Here is a 17,435-nt window from a genome sequence, read left to right on the forward strand (position 1 = left end):
AACCCACCTTGCATCTTGCATTTTCTTTAGCTCTTCACTGGACTGTTAAATAAATGAAATCTGTTTAGTCCCCAACTAGCATTGGTACCAACTTGATGTAGCCATCCTGTGTGACCCTTTCACACTTTACTGTTTTGTTCAGTGACTTTCTTAATTTGAGTCAGCACTAAGCAGATGTTCTAGAAGATAGGCAGAAGAATGAATAAGGGGAATCTTGGGCTCCTGCTGTTGTTAAGCAGGAACATGTGTGTAGGGGTGTGTGTGTGTGTGTGTGTGTGTGTGTGCGTGCGCCATACTGGAGGTTAAACTCAGTGAAGCCAGACTGTTGCTTAGCTTTTTGCTCAAGGCTTGCACTCTACCACTTGAGCCACAGCTCCACTCCCAGCTTTTTGGTGTTTAATTGGAGTTACGTGCCTCTGGATTTATCTTCCCTGGCTTGGCTTTGGACCTTGATCCTTGGATCTCAGCCTCTCTCTTTTTTGGCCAGTCCTGGGCCTTAAACTCAGGGCCTGAGTATTGTCCCTGGCTTCTTTTTGTTCAAGGCTAGCACTTTGCCACTTGAGCCACAGCGCCACTTCTGGCCATTTTCTACATATGTGGTGCTGGGGAATCGAACCCAGGGTTTCATGTATATGAGGCAAGCACTCTTGCCACTAGGCCATATTCCCAGCCCAGATCGCAGCCTCTTGAGTAGTCATGAGCCATGTGCACCTGGTTAAGCATAAATAACTTAAAAGGTAGGAAGTGAATTGTACAGGACTCTAGGCAGTGACCAAAGGAAGATACTCAGGAGAGAAGCACAAAGGTACAATGGTTATCTGCTTCTGATCATGTAAAATTATATTTATCGAATAAACTTCAGGAAATTGAGAGCTTTTTCTTCATTGCTGCTCTTTGTTCATTTATCTCTTTTTTTGTTTTGTTTTTTGCCAGTCCTGGGGCTTGGACTCAGGGCCTGAGCACTGTCCCTGGCTTCTTTTTGCTCAAGGCTAGCACTCTACCACTTGAGACACAGCACCACTTCTGGCCTTTTTGTATATATGTGGTGCTGAGGAATCGAACCCAGGGCTTCATGTATATTAGGCAAGCACTCTACCTGTATGCCACATTTCCAGCTCCTAACAATTTTTTTAAGAAGAAAAAAGGTAGAAAGTGAGTCAGGAGTCAGTGGCTCACACCTGTATCCTATCTACTCAGGAGGCTGAGAGCTGAGGGTCATAGTTTAAAACACCAAAGAAGCTGAGGTGGAGCTGTTTGGTAGAACTCAAACTGTGGGCACAAAAGTTCAGAGATAACACCCAGGCAATGACGACAAGCCCCAGGACCAGCACCAAAGAACAAAAAAACTAGAAGGTGAGAATAAGGGGAAAGCAAGTTTCCCAACTGAAAAAAAAAGAATCAGGCACAAGTAGTAGATGTTTTTACATTTTTCTTCCCCCATAAAAGACTAGGAGACAGGGGCTTCACTGCAGACAGAGTTCCTTTGAAATCTGGGCACTTGGAATGTGGCCAGCTCATTTTTGGTGGGATTTGCATGTAAACTGATTATTAGGAGGCCTAGCTTTACACTCTCTGCTGTAGTGAAACTGACTGAAAAGAACAGTGGTTGCTCCTTTAAAATCCTGAAGCTGGGTTTGGAAACTTGCCTCGGGCCTCTGTACTTGATTCTGTCTGAGTGTGCTCTCTCTCTCTGTGTATGTGTAGTACAATTTTGTTTTACATGAGAACTTTGCAGACTTGCTCAGACTTCAGGGCACTTGGCTTCTGAACTTGATAGGAAGTAGTATTTTTAGGGTCTAAGACATGCCCTCTGACCCTCTTTAATAGGTGCTGGAATGAAGTGTCCCCTTGTTGGTTAGACAGGCTATTAGTTTTGATGGCTCCACAGTGCAGAAAGGCCAGCTAGCCTTTCTCTGCTCCATTTGTTCTTGCCAGAGTCAGAGTTGAGCAGGTTTGTTTTGTTTTCCCCTCCATTGCAGTGGGCCCTGGACCCACTGCCATGGCTCCCTAGTATAGTCTTTATTATCATCTTTGGCAAGTATAATGGTGGTGTTGTTTTTTCCCTCTCCCTAATGCCCTTCTCTTTCCTTTGATTCAACACAATCACAGTAAAGTCTCATGTTTCCCTTTGAAAAATAAGCCTCCAAGTTTTGTTGTTTCTTTGCTTTTTTTTTTTGGCCAGTCCTGGGGCTTGGACTCAGGGCCTGAGCACTGTCCCTGGCTTATTCTTGCTCAAGGCTAGCACTCTGCCACTTGAGCCACAGCGCCACTTCTGGCCATTTTCTGTATATGTGGTGCTGGGGAATCGAACCCAAGGCCTCATGTATACGAGGCAAGCACTCTTGCCACTAGGCCATATCCTTAGCCCTTTCTTTGCTTTTTGGGTGGTTCTGTGGTTTGGACTCAGGGCTTCATGCTTTCTAGACAGGAGCTACAATCAGCCTGCCAGCCTTTTTTGCTTCAGTTACTTTTGGGATAAGGTCTAATGTTTTTGCCCACCCCAGCCTACACCATAATCTTCCTATTTATGGTTAGCATGTAGTTGAGATGACAGGTGCGAACCATGACTAGGTATTAAAATGGTGTCTTGTGAACTTTGTGCATGAGCTAGCTTCAAACTGTGTTTCTCTTATCTTTGCCTCAAGTAGCAGGGATTTTTTTTTAACAGCCTAGTGTATGACTTTTATTTTATTTTATTTTTCTGGTCTTGGGGCTTGCCCTCATACCCTAGGCACTGTCCCTGAGTTTTTTTGCTCAACACTAGCATACTGCTACTTGAGCCACAGTTCCAGTTCTGGCTTTCTGGTAGTTAATTGGAGGTAAGAGTCTCCCAGACTTCCTTGCCCAGACTGGTTTCAAAACATAATAATCCTCCAATCTCAGCTTCCTAAATAGATAGGATTACAGGTCTGAGCCACCAGTTCCCAGCATCTATAAACTTTTATGCTGTTGTATCTTTAAGACAAAGTCTTGTTAGGAAGCCCTCAAATTCCATCGTGTGTGTGTGTGTGTGTGTGTGTGTGTGTGTGTGTGTGTTCCCATATTAGGGCTGAACTCAGGGCCTGGGCACTGTCCCTGAGCAGCTTTTGCTCAAGGCTAGCACTCTACCATTTGAGCCACAGCACCACTTCTGGCTTTTCCTGTTTATGTGGTACTGAGGAATTGAACCCAGGGCTTCATGCATGCTAGGCAAGTACTCTACCATTAAGCCACATTCCCAGTCCCAGTCTTTTAGCTTTCTTGCTCAAGGCTGGCACTCTGCCACTTGAGCCACACCTCCACTTTGGCCTTAAATTCTCAGTCCTCTTCCTTCAGCCTTTCCACTGTTAGGGTTATGTGTGCACCACCATGCCTGGCTAATAGCATACCAACCTGGTATGAAAACAAAATTGAGAGAAGTAACCCAAAGGTTACCTTTGCTGTAACATTACATATGTGTGTTGTAAACAGAGAAACTACTGGAACCCAGGTGTCTGGGTATATGAAGAGGCTAGACTTTGCAACTTTGCCTTGGCCCTTGGATAACCAAGAGATTCATCCTCCAAATCAGAAGTGCTCTTGTGCATGTGGCAACAGGTATTAAGAAGGCCACAGAAAAATGGAGGATGTATTAAGGAGTGACTGTATGTGCGCGTGAGCACGTACGTGCATACTGGTCCTGGCGCTTGAACCTGGGACTGGGTGCTGTCCCTGAGCTTTTTTGCTCAAGGCTGGCTCTACCACTTGAGCCACAGCTTCACTTCCATCTCTCTCTCTCTCTCTCTCTCATGCTTAATTGGAGGTAGGAGTCTCACAGGCTTTTCTGTATGGGCTGGAACTGTGATCCTCTAATGTGGGCCTCATGGGTAGCTAGGAATACATGGGTGAGTCACTGGTGCCCTACTGATTACTTACTAATTAGTTTCTCTGAAGACCAAAGTATTGAAATCAAGAGAATAATACCTTAATTGCCTGTTTATATGTAGAGGCAAGCTCACCTAAATATAAAAGATTCAGATCTTTTTTTTTCTTTTGTTTGAAAATTTCTATTTTGTTGTATTGGTCTTTAACTGATGATAAAAATAGTATCTAATTGTACTGATATCCCGTACAAAGATATATTATGTAATGTTTAAACAAAACATTGCCTTAGACTTTGAGCATTTTGTGATAGTCTTGCTGTTTAGCCCGAGCTGGGTTCAACCTCATCTTTCTGCCTTAGCCTCACCAGTACCAAGATTATAGGCATGGACTACTGCCTTGTCCACAGTTGATCACATTTGAAAGGTGTGCTCTCTCCAGTGCATGCATGTTCTAACTTCAAAGATGAAAAGTTGGCTGCTGCTTGTGGGTCTCGGGACAATCCTGCTTGTGGGACTTTCTGTCTCTGCTGTTGAGGTTCTGGTGAGTTTGTAGTGTACTACCTCCTGTCTTGTGTAAAATGGCTTTGGCTAAGTCAGGCTTTTGTTGATGGTTCCATATACATTTAGAGTTCTTTTGTTTTTGTCTCTATGTAAAGAATGACATATTGGGGCTGGGGATATGGCCTAGTGGCAAGAGTGCTTGCCCCGTATACATGAGGCCCTGGGTTCAATTCCCCAGCACCACATATATAGAAAATGGCCAGAAGTGGCGCTGTGACTCAAGTGGCAGAGTGCTAGCCTTGAGCAAAAAGAAGCCAGGGACAGTGCTCAGGCCCTGAGTCCAAGCCCCAGGACTGGCCAAAAACAAAACAAACAAACAAAAAAAACAGAATGACATATTGATAGAGATTGGATTGAAGCTGTAAAATGCTTTGTGTGTATGGATATTGTTAAAAAAAACTTCATTCTTTAAATACAAGAAGTCTTTCCAAAAAAAAAAAAAAGACACAGGAGCAGTGGTGTCTGGCATCAAGTACTAAATACATTGTACTGATTCTGTTTGAATGAATCTTGTGTACCAGGCTTTGGGAAGGTGCTGATACACAGAAATAAATCATGAGTCTCACCCTGATGAAATCTCAGGTTGACTGATTATATAGGCAACTAAATATTATAGCCCTCAACAAAGTGTTGTGAAAGGCTTAACAATGTGCTTGAGAGTGGATGAAATTGTCTTGGATGTGTCACTGGTTTTGTAATCTAGGTTTTGTAGGCTTCCAAAGGGGTAGATGAGAGGAAAGCTTTTCTAGGTAGAACTGTAAGAAAGGGCAGGATCATTTATTTTTGGAAGCCTGTAATGTGTAGCTGGATGAGAGTGGGGGAGGGAATGATGGAAATAGAGACTGGGGTCTTTTCTCTGGTTCTTTCTTACCTCCTCCTCTCTTTCACTGCCAGTACTGGGGCGTGAACTCAGGACCTTGAGCCCTTGATTGGCTTTTTGGCTCAAGGCTAATGTTCAAACACTTGAGCCACAGCTCCACTTCCAGAATTTTTTAGTGGTTAATTCAAGACAAGAGTCTTGCCCGGGGGCTGGGGATATAGCCTAGTGGCAAGAGTGCCTGCCTCGGATACACGAGGCCCTAGGTTCGATTCCCCAGCACCACATATACAGAAAACGGCCAGAAGGGGCGCTGTGGCTCAGGTGGCGGAGTGCTAGCCTTGAGCGGGAAGAAGCCAGGGACAGTGCTCAGGCCCTGAGTCCAAGGCCCAGGACTGGCCAAAAAAAAAAAAAAAGAGTCTTGTCCGGCCAGACACTGGTGGCTCATACCTGTAATCCTACCTACTCAGGAGGCTGAGATCTGAGGATCTCTACTTGAAGCCGGCCAAGGGAAGATAAATTCATGGAACCCCCCCCCCCCCCGCCGCCCCCCGCACAGCATCCCTGCAACTTCAGCCTCTGCTCTGGAAGGCCCTAGGGAGGACATCAAGCTCAGGACCGGCCGTTCGCCACCTCAGCTCGCTGGGCTGTGGTCGGCTGTGTGCGCCAGGACACGCGGGAGTCTCTCTTCACCGGCGATCTCAGCACTCTGGAGGCAGGCGGGAGCCCAGCCTGAGCTTCTACGAGGAGCTTGGCCCGCTCAGACACCGGAGAAGTAAAATAAACTTGCTGAACACGTTAGGAACAGAAGCTAGACTCAAACTTGCGGTGTCCACGACACTCCCAAGCTTTCTTTCCGTCGTGGTCTTTTGCACAGCGAGCCACCGCCAAGCCCTGCTGTTGGCAGCCGCTGGAGAGAGGGGTTCTGCCGGGGGTCGAGGGGGGGGGGGGGGCTCTGAGAGTCGCTCCCAGCTGCGGCGTGGGGGGAGTGGCTGGGGCGTGGCTGGAGAAACTGCGGGCGGGCCGTGCAGGCCAAAGCTCCGCTTCTGGAAGCCCCGCCCCGCTCGCCGGCTCCGCCCAGACCTCGCCCGCAGGCCCCGCCCCTGCATCCCCGTTCCCCTGGCAGCGGGCGCCGCGCGCAGTCCGCCTCCCTGCTGGCCCGCGAGAGGGTCCGGAGCGCCCGTGCCTCCCGCCCAGCGGTAGCCTGAGAGCTCCAGATACCCTTCCCGCAGCAGCATGGCCCGTCCGGTACAGCTAACGCCGGACTCGCTGGCGCTGGTGCTGTGTCGGCTGGACGCGGGGGAGGCGGCGGGAGCCGCGGCGGAGCCCGGTGGGCGTTCGGTGTTCCGCGCTTTCCGTCGCGCCAATGCCCGCTGCTTCTGGAACGTGCGGCTGGCGCGCGCCGCCTCGCGGCTGGCCTACCAGGGCTGGCTGCGGCGCGGCGTGCTGCTAGTGCACGCGCCCCACACCTGCCTGCAGGTGCTGCGCGACGCCTGGCGGCTCCGCGCGCTGCGTCCCCCGCGCGGCTTCCGCATCAGCGCAGTGGGTGAGTGCGTGCGGGGTGAGGGTGCGGAGGGGATGGGCGCGACCCCGGCGACTAAGGGCGCAGGGGGCGGGGGCGACCCGGAGGGTCCTGAGACACCAGGAGAACTTCCATCCTGCCAGAGTTCTCGAAGCTCAGGCTCCCGGGTGTCTCCTTCTTCAAGTCCCACTAGATGCTCCGGGAGGGACGCTTCCCGTCTCCGGGTGTCGGTCACTTGGGCACTTAGGAAAAGGCAGCCGGAGTGCACCGAATCTGGCAGCTGCTCTTATTTATTTGTTTAAAATTACAGACTCAGAAAGGGTAACTTCAGGGGAAAAGAATTATACGGATTTTTGTTGTTTTGTTTGGTTTTCTGTTCCTTTGGCATTGCTGGGGATGGTAACCCAGCGCCTTGCATATGCTGAGCAAGCGCTGCACCTCTGAGCTACTTCCCCAGCCCTGGCTGCTGTGGTCCACATGCATCGCTTCCCATTAGCTAGACACAGAAGATTTGACCATCCAAATACCTTTGCTAGAAAACAGCTATGTTCCGTTTGCATAAGGTAGCTAGCTATTCATTGGGACGCTAGGCCCAGTGAACCAGTGAGTGGTCACCGACACAGGCCACCGAATTCAGGAGGCCATCTAAGTGTCTAGCAACAGCCTAGTTCAGTCTGTGCATTCAAGTGCTGTGTTGATGGTGTGTTGTTGACAAGTCACTAGTTAAGTCCCAGCCCTCCCTTTGACTCCTACCTAGGAAGCCTTCCATCTTAGTCCATAAACCCTCTTCGTTTTTCTCCTTCTCAGAGCAAAGAAACATATTTCATTATTTATTTATTGGTGTTGGTACTGGGGCTTGAACTCTGGGCCTGGGCGCTGGCCCTTACTTTTTTTACTCAAGGATGCCACTCTACTACTTGAGTCACAGCTCCACTTTCAGCTTTATACTGGTTAGAGAGGAGAGGCCCATGGACTTTTCCTTCCCCAGGCTGACTTTGAATGGGATTCTGAGATTTCAGCCTTCTGAGTAGCTAGGATTACAGGCATGAATCACTGGCACAAATAACATGAACTACTAGAGCAACTATTAAGAGCTACTGGCTCAAGTAAACATTTAGTCCCCAGAGACAAGGGATCAATGCATCTAGAGGCACCTGATGCTGTGTATCTTGTATCCAAGGATGTCCCCATAGCCCAGCAGCCCAAGTCAGTGCAGCTAACCTCAGCCTCACTTGCATGCTGTCATCCGGTTGCCACCTCCATTTTTTCTTCACCACCAATACCACCACCAACAGAAACCCTACTCATTGCAAACCCACATAGGCATGTTTCATCTCTGTTTACATGCAAATATGAATGAAGAAATAGCTTTCTGGCTCTGAAAGCAGAGAGCCAAGTAGCCAAGCCAGAATTCTCTCTGGGGAAGGGGTCTTTTAGGCAGGTTGGATGAAAAACTCTTTTCAGTTCTGTGTCCAGGGGTTTTCTGGTTTGAATTAGTGGTTACATTCTCTGGTTCCCCCACCCCCTTGCAAAGAATGAGCACAGACTGTGTTGCCCAGAGTGAGTAAGTTGCAGTGGGTCTAGATCTGGGGCTGAAATAAGAGAGGGCTTCTGCTAAGTGAAGGACAGCTATTGTGCCACTGTGTGGGTTGGGTCCAGAGAGTGGTGACAAATGATTCCCTATCATTATGGACATGACTGATATGCCTGCAACAAAGACAGCTTAATAGAAAAGCATAATAGATTTTTTAGAATCAAAGTTTTGAGTGACATAGGAACCTTCATAAAAGACCCAAAGACCCAGTGAAAACTAGGCTTAGATTCAATAAAGAACAGGCAGCCATGTAGAAATAGGATCAGACAGAATGCTTGTGACCTAGATGCAGTAGACTGAGGAAAGGATTCTCTTCTAGGCTTCTCTGAGTGGTATTCCTTCCCTCTATGTCTAGGGCAGGATGCCACTGGAATGAAGGTCTTCTGATACACTATCAGACCAGCGAGGTAAAAGAGCTTTATTGTAGACAGCTCTTTCACAGAAAGGCAGAAGGAGCTTAGAATATATTTCTAGAGTTTATGGTTGTCTTTGGAGGATAAGGGTTTGAGTTTGTATTTCCTTTTTTTTGTGTGCTGATCCTGGGGCTTGAGCTCAGGGCTTGACTACTGTCCCTTAGCCTTTTCTACTGAAGGCTGGTGCTGTACCACTTAGGCCATGCCTCTACTTCTGGCTTTTTGGTGGCTAATTGCAGATGAGTTTCACAGACTTCTCTACACAGGCTGGCTTTGACCCTTGGTCCTCAAATCTCAGCCTCCTCAGTACTTAGGATGAGAGACAGGAACTGGTACGTAGCTCCTTTTGCTTTTTCAGTTTACATTTCTGATAGAGTCTAGTAGTAACTTTGCCTGTGCTGACCTTAGGTCTTGATTTTCCTGCCTCCTGAGTAGCTAGGATTATAGGTGTGAGCCACCAGTGCCTAGTGGTGCTTTTGCTTTGAATAGTTATCATCGATGTTAGTGATTTTTGTTAGTTGTCATCTAACTTAGAGTCTCAGGACCATAGCAACAGAGAGGAGTCGTTGAGGCTGCTGTGTGAAAGGATATGTCTGGCCTTCCCACCGTGCGGAGATAATCACAGACAGGAGAAGAAGGTTTATAAGACGGTTTATTAGTGGGGCCATAGTTCCCACAGGAGTGGGAGCTACATGGTGTCTGCACTTTATCCAGGTGGCAGCTTCTCTCTTTGGGGGTAAAAGGGGAAGTAGGTAGGTAGTGAGTAGGAGTGGCTCATTAGGTATGGGTGGATCTGGGGGCTAATGGGAGGAGCTGAGGACCCGAGGCTGGGGAAATGCTAACACTGTGGAGATCCAGAGGGAGGTGAGTCCTTTCTGCCACAGGAAGTACACCTTCAGTCACTTGCTCTTTGGAGTCAGGCATTGGGAGCTTCTGCAAAGCCAAAGCAAGACACCAGGAAGGGGAGGGAATTGTTTCTGGGTGGCTGTTGCAGGTTCTTGCCTTTGTGGAAGAGAAAAATTGCTAGAAAAGGACACAAAGGAGCAATCTGACATATTTGCTGTGCTAGCCTTGAGCTAAAATAGGTCCGGGACAGCGTTCATACACAAAAAATCCCATGAACGTGTGTGTGTGTGTGTGTGTGTGTGTGTGTGTGTGTGTGTGTTTGTGGGTACTGGAGTTGCAATCTAGAAGCTCCTGTACATTAGGCATACATTGTCACACTGAATTACATACTTAGCCTGTAAATGAATGCTTAAATTTCTGTCTTCTTCCCTTTTTAGGGATTTTGTTTTGTTTATTCACTGTCCCTGAGATTCTTTCACTCAAGGCTAGCACTCTACCACTTGGCCATAGCTCTACTTCTGGCTTTTGGGTATTTAATATAAGTTTCCCAGGTTCCCCTGCCTGGGCTGGCTTCCAGTTGTAATCCTCAGTCTTAGTCTCCTGACTAGCTAGGATTTCAGGTGAGCCACCGGTGCCTAGTTCTTCCCTTTTAAAATTGTCCCTCCCTCCTTCCCTCTCTCTCTCCCTCCCTCCCTCCCTCCCATCTTTTGTACATGTCCTAGGGCTTAAACTCAGGGGCTGGGTACTGTCCTTGAACCACTGTGCTCAAGGCTAGTAGTGCTCTACCACTTGAGCCACAGCACCACTTCTGGCTTTGTTTGAGTTGTTGATTGGAGATAAGAGTCTCAGACTTTCCTACCTGGGCTGGCTTTAAATTGTGACCCTCAGATCTTTGCTTCCTGAGTAACTAGGATTCCAGCATGAGCCACCAGCGCCCAGATCAAAAATGTCTTTTTTTTTTTTTTTTTTTTTTTTTGCCAGTCCTGGGCCTTGGACTCAGGGCCTGAGCACTGTCCCTGGCTTCTCTTTGCTCAAGGCTAGTACTCTGCCACTTGAGCCACAGCGCCACTTCTGGCCATTTTCTGTATATGTGGTGCTGGGGAATCAAACCGAGAGCTTCTTGTATACGAGGCAAGCGCTCTTGCCACTAGGCCATATCCCCAGCCCCCAAAAATGTCTTTTCTTGGGTGAAAATTGTCTAGCTATAGAGAAAATGGCTGTACCTAATTATTTAGGTAGTCACCAGAAAGAAATACCTTGGTTTAATTTTTCCCTCTTTCCGGCCAGATCTTGGCATTCTCTAGTCACTTCCAGCTGGAGTGACCTTTCTTCTATCAGGGTAAGCTAGGATGACCTGTTCACTTTGCAGACAGGAAGCGGAATCAGCTGTGAAGTGCCTGGTTTGCAGGAGTTTCTTGCCTACTTTTCTGTTCCTGACCAGTCCTCCCCTGTTCCTTTGAAAATCCTGGTATTTCTCACTGGCTCCCACACTTCCTAGGGGGTTGTCAGATTGCTTCCAAGTCCTAGGAAATGGCAGAAACAGCTGCTTCGATCATGCCCTGCTCTCCCCTTTCTCTTTCTTTTTGTTCCTCCTTCCCATCCAAGATCTTCAGCTTTGTTTTCTAGTTTTGTTCTGCCAGATGTTGCCTTTTACGGTATTCTGCTGGGGGCAGCTGCAGGGCTCACAGCAGGATGTCTCCTGAGCTTGTTCTTGTCATTAAGCTGTTGACCAGTAGGCAGCATGTGTTTTGTTTTGTTGGGCGGTACTCAGGGCACCTTGGCTGGGTAAGTGCTCCATACTTGAGCCATGCCCACTAGCTCACATTTTGATTTAGCAACTGGTGAATCAGAGAAGACACCTACAGTTGCTCACATAAAGCACTGAGATCCAATGGGAGAAGAGCCAGTAACCTGAAAACCAGATCAAATTCCATTACCCTCTCCTTCATACCCCAGACCAGGAGGTCATTATGCCTACCTTTCCATTACCTCTGCTAGGCTTTTTTTTTTTTTAATTGTAAAGGTGATGTACAGAGGAGTTACACTTACATAAGTAAGGTAATGAGTATATTTCTTTTTTTTTGGCCAGTCCTGGGGCTTGGACTCAGGGCCTGAGCACTGTCCCTGGCTTCTTTTTGCTCAAGGCTAGCACTCTGCCACTTGAGCCACAGTGCCACCTCTGGCCATTTTCTGTATATGTGGTGCTGGGGAATTGAACCCAGGGCCTCATGTATACGAGGCAAGCGCTCTTGCCACTAGGCCATATCCCCAGCACCATAATGAGTATATTTCTTTTTTTTTTTTTTTTTTTTTTTATTATTTTTTTTTTTTATTTTTTTTTTTATTATCAATTGAACATAAATTTTTTTTTTTTTTACAAGGTGCTGTGCAAAGAGGGTGCAGTTACATAGTAGGGCATTGTGTACATTTCTTGTGATATCTTACAACCTGTTTTCCCATCCCTTGTCTAGGTCAGGTAGACCCATATGCAGTATACAATGTATCAAGCACATATACAGTGTTCACAGACTTGGTCTCTACTGTCTCTCCATCTCCCTTTGTTAACAGTCATATATCAGGGAGATCATGCCCCTTTGTTTTCTGTGTTCTAGGCTTGTCTCACTCAACATTATTTGTTCGAGTTCTGACCATTTCCCTGCAAATAACAATATTTCACCATTCCTAATCGCTATGTAGTATTCCATTGTGTATAAGTACCATATTTTTTGGATCCATTCATCTGTGGAGGGGCATCTGGGTTGTTTCCAAATTTTGGCTATTGTGAATTGTGCTGCGATAAACATGGAAGTACAAATGTCCTTTTGATATCTTGGGTTTTGCTGTTTAGGGTAGATGCCTAGGAGTGGTATGGCTGGGTCATAGGGTAGGTCTATATTGAGCTTTTTGAGAAACCTCCATACTGTTCTCCAAAGTGGCTGTACTAATTTGCACTCCCACCAACAATGGAGAAGGGTTCCTCTTTCCCCACAGCCCCTCCAGCATTTGTTGTTTCCTGAGTTCAGAGTATAGGCCATTCTAACTGGGGTGAGGTGGTATCTCAGGGTTGTTTTTATTTGCATTTCCTTTACTAGCAGGGATGTTGAGCATTTCCTCATGTGTTTCTTTGCCATTTTTATATCTTCTCTTGTGAAGCCTCTCTTTAGCTCTTTTGCCCATTTCCTAATAGGTTTATTGGGCTTGGAGGGGCTTAGTTTTTTGAGTTCTCTGTAGATGACAGATATCAGGCCTTTGTCTGTTGCTGTGCTGGTAAATATCCTTTCCCATATCGTTGGCTGTCTTTCTATTTTGGTGGCTATGACCTTAGCTGTGCAGAAACTTTTTAATTTGTAGTAGTCCCATTTGTTGAGTCTTTCCCCTATTTGTTGTGCGCCTGGGACTCTATTCAGGAAGTTCCTTCCTGTGCCTATAAGTTCTAGTGTCTTTCCTACTCTGTCCTTCAGTAGTTTCAAGGATTCAGGTCTGATGTTGAGGTCCTTGATCCATTTTGAGTTGATCTTGGTGCATGGTGATAGGCTTGGGTCTACTTTGAGTTTTCTGCATATGGCTGCCCAGTTCTCCCAGCACCAGTAGTTGAAGAGGCTATGTTTATTCCATTGTATGTCTTTAGCTCCTTTGTCGAATATCAGTTGGCTGTAAGAGTGCGGTTTTATTTCTGGGTCTTCAATTCTAATCCACTGGTCTTCCGATCTGTTTTTATACCAATACCATGCTGTTTTTGTTATGATGGCCTTGTAGTAGAGCTTGAAGTCTGGTATGGTGATACCTCCTGCACTATGTTTTTTGCCTAGAATTGCTTTGGCTATTCTAGGTTTTTTGCTGTTCCATATGAACTTATGGATTGGTTTCTCTATTTCAGTGAAGAATGTGGCTGGGATTTTGATAGGTATTGCATTGAATTTGTATAACAATTTGGGCAGTATGGCCATTTTCACTATATTGATTCTGCCTACCCATGAGCATGGGAGGTCTTTCCATCTCCTTGTGTCTTCTTTGATTTCCCTTATTAGATTTTTGTAGTTTTCATTGAATAGGTCCGTCACGTCCTTGGTTAAGTTGATCCCTAGGTACTTTATTCTTTTTTTGGCTACTGTAAATGGAATCGTTTCCATAATTTCCTTTTCTGTTTGTCTATTGCTGGTGTACAGAAAAGCTGCTGACTTTTGTGGATTGATTTTGTATCCTGCTACTTTGCCAAATTGGTTTATTAGATGTAGGAGTTTGGGTACTGAGTTTTTTGGGTCCTTGAGATATAAGATCATGTCGTCTGCGAATAGGGATAACTTGATTTCTTCCTTGCCGATGTGGATCCCTTTGATGTCCTCCTCTTGCCTTATTGCTATGGCTAGGGATTCCAGTACTATGTTGAACAGAAGTGGGGAGAGTGGGCATCCTTGTCTTGTTCCTGTGTTTAGGGGGAATGATTTAAGTTTCTCTCCATTTAATATGATATTAGCAGTTGGTCTGTTGTATATGGCTTTTATTGTTTTGAGGAATGTTCCATCTATTCCTGTTCTCTCCAAAGCTTTTAATAGGTATGGATGTTGTATTTTGTCAAAGGCTTTTTGGGCATCGACTGAGATAACAATGTGATTCTTGATTTTAGTTCTGTTTATGTGGTGAATTACATTGATTGATTTACGGATGTTGAACCATCCTTGTGACTGAGGGATGAAGCCTACTTGGTCATGATGTATGATATTCTTGATCACTTTCTGGATCCTGTTAGCTAATATTTTATTGAGGAGCTTTGCATCTGTGTTCATTAGTGATATTGGTCTGTAGTTCTCTTTTTTTGTTGGATCTTTGCCTGGTTTGGGGATGAGTATGATATTAGCTTCGTAGAATGAGTTCGGGATTTTTCCCTCCGTTTCTATTTCGCGGAAGAGTTTGAGGAGTATTGGAATTAGCTCCTCACTAAAGGTTTTGTAGAATTCATTGGTGAATCCATCTGGGCCTGGGCTTTTCTTAGTAGGGAGGTTCTTGATTACCTCCTGTATCTCACCGTAAGTTATTGGTTTATTTAGTTGATTTATTTCTTCTTGGTTCAGTTTGGGCAGTTTGTACTTCTCTAAGAATTGATCCATTTCTGTAAAATTATTGTTTTTTGTTGAGTAGAGGTTTTGGAAATAGCTCCTTATGATTGTTTGAATATCGTGTGTATTTGTTGTAATTTTTCCTGTGGAGTCCCTGATTTTACGTATATGAGTCTCGAGTATATTTCTTGAACAGTGTTACCATGTCCTCTGCAAAGCTTTTGCTCATCATTTGCTTTCAATGGTGCTGTCTCCTGGTTGGCCCTGCACATTCCCTTAATTCTGTAGCCTAGACACTCATGACATCTACAATGCAATTTTTTTTTTTTGGCCAGTCCTGGGGCTTGAACTCAGGGCCTGAGCACTGTCCCTGGCTTCTTTTTTGCTCAAGGCTAGCACTCTGCCACTTGAGCCACAGCGCCGCTTCTGGCCATTTTCTGTATATGTGGTGCTGGGGAATTGGACCCAGGGCCTCATGTATACGAGGCAAGCACTCTTGCTACTAGGCCATATCCCCAGCCCGCAATTTTTTTTTTTTGCCAGTCCTGGGCTTGGACTCAGGGCCTGAGCACTGTCCCTGGCTTCTTTTTGCTCAAGGCTAGGACTCTGCCACTTGAGCCACAGCGCCACTTCTAGCCATTTTCAATATGTGTGGTGCTGGGGAATCGAACTCAGGGCTTCATGTATGTGAGGCAAGCACTCTTGCCACTAGGCCATATTCCCAGCCCTACAATGCAAATTTGATTCTACCCTTTATCTGCTCAAATTCTACCTGCTGTTTCCTTAGCTTTTTGGGAAAAGGTCAGAACTTTTTTTTTTTTTTTTAATATGTACTACTAGATTTTCTGTAGATCATTATAGGTCATTATTCCCACAGGATTTGATTGTTTGTTTGTTTTTTGCTAGTCCTGGGGCTTGGACTCAGGGCCTGAGCACTGTCCCTGGCTTTCTTTTGCTCAAGGCTAGCACTCTATCACTTGAGCCACAGCACCACTTACAGCTTTTTCTATATATGTAGTGCTGAGGAATCGAACCCAGGGCTTCATGCATACGAGGCAAGCTCTCTACCACTAGGCCATATTGCCAGCCATAGATCCTATTAGTGTTGCCCAAACTCAGAGTTTACTTGAAAGTGAAAGGAAAGCCATGAAAAAAAAAAAAAATAGGAGATGCAACATCCAGAGAGAGGCCCAAAGAAAAATCCTTCTCATGGAGTTTTCTTCCCTGGCTAGCTGAGAACCACAATCCTCCAGGTCTCAGCCTCTGAGTATGGAGGATTACAGATAGAAGCAACTGGTGCCTAGCACACTCAGCAGATTAAAAAAAATTGTCATAAAATAGACCTAATATACCATCCTACTTGTAGGTGTACATTCAGTGACATTAAGTACATTCACTGTATTGCACAACTGGCATCCATCTCCAGAACCTAAATCCCAAACTCTGACCCATTAAATAGTAGCTCCTCATTCCCTCCTTCTTCCTCTCCTGTCCTTGCTTAATATTATTGTACTTCTTGTCTCTATGGATTTGGCTGTTCCAAGTATCTCTTACAGGTGGAACATTAGTTTGTTATAACTAGCTTATTTTTCTTATTATATCTTCAGCGTTCATCCATTTTTGTAGTGTATGTCAGGGTATCCTTCTTTCTTTCCTTCGTTCCTTTGTTCCTTCGTTCCTTCGTTCCTTCTTTCCTTCCTTCCTTTCTTCCTTCCTGTCTGTCTTTCTGTCTGCGTCTTTCTTTTTTTGTTGTTGTTGTCCCATTGTCCCTGAGCTCTTTTGCTCAAGGCTAGCACTCTACTATTTTGAGCCACACCTCTACTTCCAGTTTTCTGGTGGTTAACTGGAGAGAAGAGTCTCATGGACTTTCCTGCCTGGGCTGGCTTTGAATGATGATCCTCAGATCTCAGCCTCCCGAGTAGCTAGGACTACAGGCTTGAGCCACTGACGCCCGGTTTATCCTTTTTTTTAAAGCTGAATGATATTTCCTTGTATGCATACACATAAACACATTACCTTTTGTTTATCTAGGTAAAAGGCTGCTTTTTGTTTTTTGGCATTTAAACAGGTTTGTCATTTTCTCTCATTGTATGATGCATTGAACCTTTTTATGTCTTTTGTGAATTTCAAGTGTAATAATACTGAAGAACACCAAGAGATATTATTTTTCCATTATAAGCAGCAAAGAATCAATACTTTAGAAGTCATAGAATAGTGTAGATTAAACTTTTCAGCTCACTGAGAATCACTTTGGTTACTCAAGAAAACTTGGGTCCAAATTCTGCATTGGATTGGTAGCTGTGTGACCTTGAACTACCTCACTTCTCGGGCTGGGAATATGGCCTAGTGGCAAGAGTGCTTGCCTCATATATATGAAGCCCTGGGTTCGATTCCTCAGCACCCCATATGTAGAAAAAGCCAGAAGTGGCGCTGTGGCTCAGGTTGGCAGAGTGCTAGCCTTGAGCAAAAAGAAGCCAGGGACAGTGCTCAGGCCCTGAGCCCAAGCCACAGGACTGGCAAACAAACAGACAAACATAAAAACTCCAACACCTTCACTTCTCTTAGCCACGATGTCTACATGGGTGCCAGTGAGAATAGTTGCCTGGCAGGTCATTGTAAAAGTTACTTAGGAGTACTCATCCTGTGGCTGGTGCAGTTCGTGAGGGTCAGGAACACGAATCAGCTTCTAGCATGGAGGTTGAAGAGAATTCATCTCGGGATTCTTATTCTCCATACAGCCCATCTCTATTGTGGGCCAGCAGGTTACTTACTGCTAGCCTAGCACT

The 17,435-nt window shown here is 45.7% G+C and overlaps 1 protein-coding gene across 1 annotated transcript in view; it reads left to right on the top strand.

Moving 5' to 3' along the window:
- Positions 1 to 6,430: 6,430 nt before the first annotated feature.
- The window catches only part of Stox1 (storkhead box 1), a 57,159-nt gene continuing 46,154 nt past the window's right edge, over positions 6,431 to 17,435 (top strand). Inside the window, exon 1 of the mRNA XM_048338905.1 lies at positions 6,431 to 6,766. Coding sequence (XP_048194862.1) covers positions 6,457 to 6,766 — 310 coding nt within the window. The 5' untranslated portion in view covers positions 6,431 to 6,456. The remainder of the gene's footprint in view (positions 6,767 to 17,435) is intronic.

The sequence above is a fragment of the Perognathus longimembris genome, chromosome 2 (assembly GCF_023159225.1).
Source record: "Perognathus longimembris pacificus isolate PPM17 chromosome 2, ASM2315922v1, whole genome shotgun sequence".
NCBI lineage: Eukaryota > Metazoa > Chordata > Mammalia > Rodentia > Heteromyidae > Perognathus > Perognathus longimembris.